Source organism: Pygoscelis adeliae, unplaced genomic scaffold (assembly GCF_000699105.1).
Source record: "Pygoscelis adeliae isolate BGI_AS28 unplaced genomic scaffold, ASM69910v1 Scaffold361, whole genome shotgun sequence".
Classification (NCBI taxonomy): Eukaryota; Metazoa; Chordata; class Aves; order Sphenisciformes; family Spheniscidae; genus Pygoscelis; species Pygoscelis adeliae.
Window position 1 is genome coordinate 890,371 of NW_008824187.1, and position 9,997 is coordinate 900,367.

Sequence of the window (9,997 nt, forward strand, 5' to 3'; positions counted from 1 at the left end):
TGATCTCTGCCGTTGAATACCATTGATAGCTTTTGAGCAAACTAATAAAAATACAGTCAACAAGAATTCGTCGTCCTCCTCTGAAGGACAGACCACCGAAAGGAATCCTTCCTAGCCCAGCAGCCCCCCTCCTGACGCTCCTCGCCCCTTGCTCCCCTTTCCCGGAGCTGCGGCACAGGCCTGTGTGCGCACCGGCAGCGGGCAGGGAATGAGACAGCGTTTTCCAGATCTGAAAACGCCTAATGAGAAGTTATCCCCTTGCTGCGCAGCTATCAACAAAACTGTCCTATTCATCTTCCCAGAAATAAAATCCTTCCAGTTATTCAGCCTGAGTCAGAGATCTAGAGCTGGGATATATGAATCTAAAGAAACACATGCTTATTAAAATAATTCCAGCTTTTCAACATTTTTTCCAAGACTTTTTTTTTTCCCTTTTAAATACTCAGATTCTGAATTTAAGGCTATAATATAGATTTAAGAGCATTATGGAGCAGGCAGTGAATCTGGGAAGATACAAAACAAACAAACAAAAAATGGAATCTATTAACTGAAAATTTAATTTCTGAGGGCTCTTTCTCCAGAGAGAAACCGACTGAAATAGCCAGAGCATTTGCTTTCCAAGTATGTACAAGCCATTTATCAAGGGTATTGTTTGGCACTGTTTACTGTGTGGTCACCCATCTCCTATCGAACTGCAGCGGCAGGGCTCTGACTCTAAACAAACAGAAAGGGGCCAAGATGGGATTTTACATCTTAAGCAGATTATCCAGAAGACCATGACGCTATTTGACAACTTGATTATGGAACGGCAAACGGGACACTGAATTCTCGGGGTGGGCAACATTAGAGGGGGTTAAGAGCTGTGTTTAATGTAGGTGGTTATAATGACCAGACAGGGCAAGAGTAGTCCTGACAGTTGACTGCAGGATCCCAGGGCATACCGATGAATCTGGTGTAACTGGCAATATCAGCTCCTTCGAGACCGAAAACAGTTTGAAGAAGCATTTCTCAGAAATACCTGGGGGAAAAGTATTTTCATGAGTAAGGACACAGGTAAAAAAGCCACTAATGACTGGGGACCAAGAGTGGAGGAACAATATCTGTCACCTGTCAAATTTCGTTGCCAAAATAGAGAGCGAGTGGGGTGGGTTTTTTGGCTAGCTGTTCTGAGAGCTGCTAGAAACTTCTGTGAAGTATCAGGGCAGATCCAAACATCTCCACACTGCTATTATCACGTTTACTGGTAGGGTTTCACGTGCGCGTTTGGAGTAACACCTGTTTCCAAATCATTTTCCAAACTATGTTTTATATTGGATTTGTCTTCTTCCATTTCTTCCATTCCAGCAGTGGTATCCAGCTCCATAAGGTACACCAAGCCTAAATTAGGCAACTGAACAGTGAACGGGTATCTGTATTAGCTGGTGCACAGTTGCCTTTCTCATCCAGTAGGTACCTCCTAGAAGAGACTGACCTCAGAAGGCAATGAGCAAATCGTCACAGCAAACGACCTTAGATGTCTGTTTTCCCTGGTTCCACACTGAGGCACCAGCTCAAAAAAAGAGGCAAAGTTGGGATGTATCGTGTTCCTAAATGGGTACTCCTCATACCTGTTCCTCTACAGATGTTCAGCAAGAAAACTTACAGCTCAGTCTGCCAATAAATCAGATGTTATGCACCAACAGTATAGCCTGAATATGTTATACAGACACCCCAAATCAGGACAGTTATTAGACAGAAATCTTAACTAGTGTTGTTGAGTAAGGAGGGTGCTTTGAATAACTCTCATCTTCCACGTGTTCGTGGCGGCATCCTATGCTATGCCCATCACAAGGAGAGAGACATCAGTCCCCAGCATGCTCAATATTTTAACATCTTTCATAACTGCTACCAAAAAGTCATGCTGAATTATTAACTTGCAAATGGCTGAGCAATCTGTGCCTCCCAATTGCTGCACTCGCAGGCAGCACCGTTACAAAGGCACAGAGAATGGGTTCTTGCACCTGAAGGAGCAGCAGATGTTCCAAGCCAGGAGGACGGCAGAGAAACCTTGCCCCACCACTTGGGAGGCATCACACCCACAAAGAAAAAAGATTTAATGGCTGAGTTAAGACGAAGTGGGAAGGTATATATTGAAAGACAAGTAAGGGTTTGGAAGTAGGTCACAAGTGGGACAACTTCAATATTCGTAGCACAAAAATCACTTTTCTGCAAGCCACAATCACACAGCTGTTCAGGTTATAAACCTGTTGTTTGTTGTGTCTCATGTTTGTTTCAGTTCCTTCCCAATAAGGGGTCTTATTAAGTAAATATACATAATACTTAGGTCACATCCAGTTAGCTGTAAGAAGGGCATATTTGTATGTGAAACACAGCACATCATAAAATATTCACACATTAACATGCATTATAGCAGGATGCACACAATTCTGAAATAAAAGCAGCAGGAAGGAACAGAGGGAAGTTGCTTATTTCTTTCAGTCTTCAGTCCAGAGCTTGTGATTTCATCTCCCTGGAGAAGTGACTACAACAGCAAGAGCAGGTTTTGCCCTTAAAATTATCAAGGCCTCTCTCTGCTTTGCCCTACGTGCCACTGTCGCTGCCCTAGGGCTTAATCGCTCTTACACAGCGGTGTCTGTCACAGGTCAGTAAAGGCATTTCTGCAGATTTCTAGGTTCTCCCATTAAGCATAAAAGAGGGGCAATCAGAAGGAGAGGGGTCCAGATCCAACCAGTGATCAGGAGGTGCAAATCCACAGCCTTTAATAACAAGGCCTTCCAAAATCCTAGAGAGATTTTATTCTCTATTTTTCAGCTGGCGTTGGAATCGCTCCAGAAAAGCTTTACATTTAATGCTCTGCAGGACATGCTGAACTTTGGGCTGCGCATCTCATCATTCAAACTGAGACATGATCTAGCAGTCCTGCACCAGAATTCCCACCTCTTTTGTCAGGGGAGCATCATTCTCCCTCACGTTATTCTTAAAAACGCCAGGGCGCGTCACCCTGCAAGACAGTGGAAAAAAAAAAATATAGTTTATCATAGCAACAAAACTAAAAGCAGCACCATCAAGTAAAGCAAAACCAGTAAGAAAACTACATCCAACCTCCACAGCCTTTTTTTAAAATTATTATTAGGATGTGGTGATGGAGGTAGCTCTTTACAGCAGCTCTTGGCAAGTGTTTTTTTGTAACACTAATTAAAAACGCACAAAAAAATTAGGCATGAGATCCAGAGGTGACAACCTAAACAGAAATTCTTAAAAACGCTCAATAATCCTGACTTCTCTGAAGGACTGCTTCATGAAAACCTTGCACTTTGATGGGAACAGAGTAATGATTCACAGGGCTACTTGGCAAAGGCCACACAAAAGTGGATGTTTGTAAGCTCTTTTTTACTGTGCATTTACTCTGAATCCCTTAATGTCCATAATTTGTCATACATACCATGGATATTCTGCTGCTAAAGCCAGGGTATTTCAGCCTTTAAATTGTAGAAAAAAAGCCCATGTGCAGACACTGGAGCAAGCAGGTCTGTGACATTTTCTGGCACCGTAACGAGAGTCTGTTACACCACTTAATATTTTCTTTCCTTTCTTTTCTCTTCCTTTCCTTTAAGCTAACATCCTTTTCCTGTGCCTGAGGGAGAAGGCAGTTGATAAAAGCCGAGTTCCTGTTCACAGATAAGTTTAGAAGGCAGCCAAGCTCAGAAGTTCCTTGAATAAGCTATATTCCTACCACCTTTTTTTTCCCCCTCTGTCAGAGACGTTTGAGCCCCACACAGGAACCAGACTCACATTGTTCAATAGCCACGGACGTTTCCACAGTAGCTGGGAGGGTCGAAAGCTTTTTCCGCTCTTTGTTACAAATCTTTTTTTTTTTTTTTTTTTTTCTCAGAGAATTTTTAAGAATGTCTAAATGATGTAAGATTAGACCTGGCCAGGAAATTTTCAAAGCAAAATGACAATTCTTACAAGAGACAGGTGTAACTGGGTGGGAAAAAACCCCACCATGCTAGTGAAGCTTTTGCTCATCTGTAATACAATAGGGTTGGCAAAGCTGGTCAAACACTCAGACCATCATGGACATCATGATGATTCAGTGCACAAGCCGCGAGTTTATGAGCCCTCTGTATACCCCCAGAGGACTCCTCTGTCACACGAGGAAGAAGGTTATTGGGAGGCAGAAGGGCTCAGGGAGGATACTCAAGATTACCCGTCAAGTATGATCTCCTCACGTCAGGAAGAGAGAGAGGATTTTGAAGCTGCGAGCCCACAGTCCCGAAACGGGTAAGTACCCCGATGTGTCTGTCTTACACGTAGTGATAGGGCAATCCTGCCCGATACCTTTATAATCTGCGGGTAAAGGACCATTTTGGATAGAAGTTTCTCATTAAAATATATTAGATTTTAGGGATCGATCCATATCCAAACAGGAGGGTTTAAAATGTTTTAACTACAGAAAAAGAATGCTAAATTGCTGGTGGAGGATGAAGCCACAGATGGGACCGGCTCTTTGTCCTAGTCCGAGGCGGCAGAATGGGCTCAGGTCTCTGGACACACCTGGCAGATACGAAGCCTTCCAGTTCTGCTGTAGCACCATAAAACAAAACGTTATTTCTGCAAAGCAGAACTAGATGAAGTTAATTTACTGACTTTTTCTCATCACAAACCGATGCTGATTATTTTTGCTGATCGTGACAATGTTTGCCCATCATCAGAATGCGGCCGGCTGCAGTCTTGGGCCTTGGGAACGGAGTGGGAAGGAGAATGGTGGGATGTTAGCAAAGTAAAAATAGTGAGGAGTAAATATAACAAAGGAATAATAAATAAGCATGAAAATGACTACAAATTCACCACACCCCACCCCCAAAGGTTTTCACGACAGTGAAATGCTTCTCATGGTAATCTATAGCAGAAGAGTAGCCAGCCTGAGTGGAAAAGGCATGTACTTCACCAGAAAGATTTCCAAACACTGTGATTCTGTAAGTTTTACAGGGCACGTAAGTAGGTCTCTAAATGTTTAAAATAGATGAAAACGAAGCAGGACAGTGAATGAATTTTTTATGCCCCTGATGGATAGGTACTGCAGAGCCCTGTTTGGGAGAGCTGAAACAGCAGCACAGCGAGTGCTGTTCACAGCTCAGTGCTTTAGGATGCCCTGGTATTTTTCCCTTTAAATGCTCTTGAGGAAAGGAAAAAAGGAAAATGGAGAGAGACTACAAAAGCTTGCTCATGTCATGCTTCCCTTTCACACAAACTAAAGTATACAATCTTGTTTCTAATCTCACCTACATGTAAAATTAAGGCCTCCCTCCCGCATGTAGCATGGTGAGTGTATTAAAACCCTGTTGCCCTTCATGCTACATCTTCCCACAAATCTGTACCTCCCACCATTACCCTTAAGTCGTTTTCTAAAGCCTGTAAGCGTTGACTTCCAGTTTCCTGACGGGTAGTGTTCGATAATGACATGCACTCTTAATTCACCAACTCCTGGTTAATGCATTTCAGACACTGTCAGAGGAAGGAAAACAAAGCCTGAGTGGTGCTCTGGACTTCCACGTTATACCGCAAGGTGGTGATCATTTGATTGCTGGTTGAAATGCTGAAAGCATTCTGAAAACTATAAGTACTATGAAAATTCAACGGTGTAAAAAGGTGCACGTGTAGGTCAGCAAGACGCTGCAATATACTGTCCTCATAGGGAATTCTTTGCTATGTAACTTTGTTCAGCACCAGCTTGTGTGATTCAGTTCGGCACCAGCTATTACTCAACCTAATTTCCTCCCAAGAAGATAAATACTTCCTCCTTTTATGGAGATAGTTGCATAACGAGTCAAATCATAATGTTCTTCCCAATTATATAGCTATGTTGATGACTACAGGCAATCAAAATCTAGCCTGGCAGTAGCTTTAAGGTATTTGTTCTTTTGCTAGAGCTATCACATTTATAGTGCACACAAGCCCAGGATGCTGGTATGTCTTACGAAAGAAATTTGAGCCTTTGAGAGGAGGCTCAAATTGATGGAGGCTCAATTCATGTCCAAAAGTGAGGGAGAGAGTGTGAATAAGAAGGGACAGCACGGCTCCCCTTGTAACTGCACCTCAAATTCTAAAAGTCATTGCAAATGGTTGAAGCAATGTACCTTCAGACCCTGAAGTCCTCAGGCGCACGTCAGGTGCTCACGGCTGGAGTACCCTGCTATGCATGGACAAGTTGTCACGAGTCCGGCAGTTCCTCCCTACAAGTGTGACACACGCCCTGGTAAAAACATCGAGGAACTGGGCTTATATCTCTAAAGGGGAGAGCAAGAAGAAAAGCATCAGGAGTTAATCAGGAATTAAGAGATACAGGGAGATAAAAGGCATGCCATCAAAGAGCCCGGGGTGGTGGCGAATAGTTTTCTACCAAAACTGTGTCGCACTTCTAGTTTGCTTTTGAAATAAGAAAATACTTTCTTTTCAGAACTAGGAAACAAACACAAAATCTATGGTAACTTTTTCTCTGAGACAAAGTTTTGTCTCTCTCATCATTTTCTAACAAAAATGATGTGGTTTTTTTTCAACCTCTTGCTATTTTCCCTATGTATTAGGAATAGTGGTCGTTACAAAATATTCTCAGATTTTTTAAAATTTAGATTATTATTTTTCTTATTGCAGTTATTTGAATAATTGAGACCATCGTGACTAGTAACTAGTCAGACAGCATCTTCTCGTTTCTGTTTCAGCACGTAAGGTGAAATGACTCATCAGATCCCAGTCAAATGCTTGGATATGTTACTTTACTAATGAATTCCTCTCAGAATAACAAGATTATTCTAATAAGAGTTTTAAAATAAGAAAATCAGTAAGAACTCACTGCCCTTTAGGTGACTTTTTAAAAAAGAGAAATGTGTGGATGATAATCCTTTTGTTTCAACTATTCCTTAGAGGAAGAACTAGGTAACAGTTTAGTATCTCAGCTGTTGCTTGTATCTGAGTGCACCAGAGAAGCTCTGCATGTTCAAAGCGGACAAGTGTTCGTACTTGTTATTTACAAAATAAAATTAAAAAAAAAAAATCAAAAAAGGCCAATTTTCCAAAGGAAATAATCTTTTTTTCTTTCCCCCCAGCAGCTATACCTCATATGAGCTGATTGGTTTGACTTTAGATATTTTATTCTGTAGCTGAGGTAAATGGATCCCTGCGTACCCAAACTTTCTGCAGAATTAAAAAGGGAACTGAAAGCACAAGTATATGAAGAGATCTGTGCTGTGCAATTGCTGAACTGTATTAGCATTTGTTTTAGCAATGGGAGATGAAGAGCCAGAACAGTAAAAACAGGTTCTGGATTTCATAAATACTCAATGCATAATACCCAAAATAGGTGATAAATACATTTGTACTGTTCATTTCCCATATAAAACAGATGCCTAATGCAGAACTTCATGGGAACACTCTGCTGTTACTGGTGGCTTTCCTGTGTGTGGATACAGGCAGCTAAAGTGAGGCTTGAAAAGGTGCCTGGGACATGACCAGATATGTGGAAGTTCTAGAAGTGGTCCAGTAAATATGAAATAAGAGCTTTCATTAGCTTTGCGTTAGCTCATCACCTACTCTAATACTTACCACTAGGTGTAACCAATTCAACTGCTGTCGGAGCAAGTCACATTGAAAGGGATAATAAATACATCACGGAGATAATACATCACTATCCTGACAATTGCTATGTGGATGACACGCCTGACAGCTTGCGAAAACTCATCCTAAACTGACAAGCCACCTTGGAGATTTTTCTTTCTTTAGAGCCGCTTCCATCAAATACTCGGTAGTGACCCATGAGCTGGCCTCAGGGGAGCTGAAGGAGAGGGCCACGTAAGCAGACAGCTGTGTGCCCTCCCCGAGGCCGCACAATTCGGACCTGGGCAGACAGAACTGGACACACATGTCCTCCTCCCTGCGGCTGTATGAGGGCCAGGAACGCGGTGACCCAGCCTTCGAAAGGAAAGGTTCCCTGGCCCTGGGAAGAGCACGCCGCCTTCTCTATACCTTTGCCACGGATTTACCTCTGTTGATCTGAGACGCATGGAAAGACCTCTACTGTAATTACACTCAGAAGGGCTTGTTTCCTCTCCATACAAACAGATTATTTCTCAAATCAAGCACTGCACTTTCCCAAATCAAGAAGCACCATTAGTGGAGCACTGTAGCCCACGGCTCCGATCTTTTCTCAGCACCGAGCAGAATCGCAGCCGGCTGGCTTTAATCTAATCCATGTGCCCACAACACCAAGAACAGTCAGGCTGACAACTCAGATTTCATGCACTTAGTGTTCATATTTCATTAAACAAAAAAATAATAAAAATGAAGCATCTAAAAGGTGCAATCCCATCACATGCTAGCTCTGACAGTGAAGCCCAAAGCCATCTGCACCCTCAGTTGGCCCAACCTGTCCGTCAAGTAACACTGTAAACCAGATCACTTAAGTGTTCCAGGTTAAAAATAATCTTAGGAAAAAGCAGAGGTTATTTTTAACTTTCCCCCTCGGTAACCACACTGACAAATTTGGTCCCCAAATGGATGGCTCACACGGTAAGGGAGAAACGGACTGTGGTGATGAGACGGGAAGGAGCAAAGCGACTAAAGCTGGTTTCCCCATCTATGACAAAGTCTCACAGAACTTCTGTCTTTCCAAAAGCGTAATCATTGCCAGGTAGCCCCTGTTTTGGATTTGCCCTCCGGTTGGGTAGGTGGTTTAGTTTTCCTTCTTTCTCTTTAATGCACAAACACACACTCAGCCTGTCATCTATTGGGATTTTTCTTATAATTACAATGTGTGTGCAAAAAAAAAGAAAAAAACACAAAACCCCCCAACCCCCACCATTTGAACTATAAATAGGAAAGGCAGAAGTCTTCAGTATAAGTAAAAGCTTAATTACATTAACATATTTTGAGGTTTGGACACAGGATTCTGTGAAGTCACCCTTGATTAGAGGAAGGCTTCCTGGTGTCATCCAGGTGTGCTGTTACCTCACAGAAACACACACCCCTTCCCCTAATTCACAACTGAGACAGCCACAAAGAAACAGGCCTCTCTTTGTGATCACCCAGGGTGTCAAAATACAGCACTACTATCCTCCCGAGTGTAGAAAAGCAGAGAAAAGCCAAATCAGTCTTATTCTAGGGAAAGTCAGAACAATGCTCAATCTTAATAGCTTTATTTTTTTGTCCGCTTTTACAGGAAAACATCCATTAATTTAATTAAGACCAGTTTCACACCGGCTCATCTATTTCTTCAAAACTAGACAGGGCCTTTTTTAGGAAGCTTAAGGGATACTGACATTTCCCAGCAAAGGGGCAGAGAACATAGGCTTAAAATAAAACAGGTTTGGATGAAATGCAGCTAAATGTGATCTTCAGCCCCTGACATCCTGCAAACTAGTGGAATGGCCACCAAGTGCTCAACAATAGCTTTCGCAGCGCCAAGTTCATTCACAGAAGCAATGGTTTCCTATCAAAGTTAGGCACTTGGCTCCTTTCAGGACTTTAGGAAATTCTCCGATGTTTGGCTCTTGTTGAGCTGCACAGCTGCAGGGGGAATGCCTCCCCGTTAGCTTATTTGATGCAAATGACACAGCGTCATCGCATGCAATACAGGAGTTATTGAACCCTCTGTGCCCAAAGGATTGTTTTATTTCGCAGGTCATTAGTGCGAGCTGCAGCAATTCGTTCTTTCAGCAGATAGCAAGGGATCTCGTTCCAGCATAGCCACAGAACCACCATCAGGGCTATTACCACGTGGATCCGACGCCTTCCTACTTGTGAGGGTCAATACCCCTTGAATGAGCGATCGGTGGCCAACCCTGAACAAAATTACACTCACGCCCAACACATGACCGGGGCAAGCCTTGGTGCGCACTGTCTGCACCCTGAGCGCACGCCGCCTGGGAAGGTTGTCTTCCCGTGCGTTTTTGACTCACTGGCATCAGCACAGCTGTGCTGTGTGCTAGTAGGTGGCCACTGG

General features: G+C 42.9%; 1 protein-coding gene across 1 annotated transcript in view; it reads left to right on the top strand.

The window, feature by feature from the left end:
* The first annotated feature begins 3,979 nt into the window (after window positions 1-3,979).
* Window positions 3,980-9,997, top strand: part of MMRN2 (multimerin 2) — a 27,214-nt gene continuing 21,196 nt past the window's right edge. Inside the window, exon 1 of the mRNA XM_009334626.1 lies at window positions 3,980-4,284. Within this exon, the coding sequence (XP_009332901.1) occupies window positions 4,007-4,284 (278 nt within the window). The 5' untranslated portion in view covers window positions 3,980-4,006. The remainder of the gene's footprint in view (window positions 4,285-9,997) is intronic.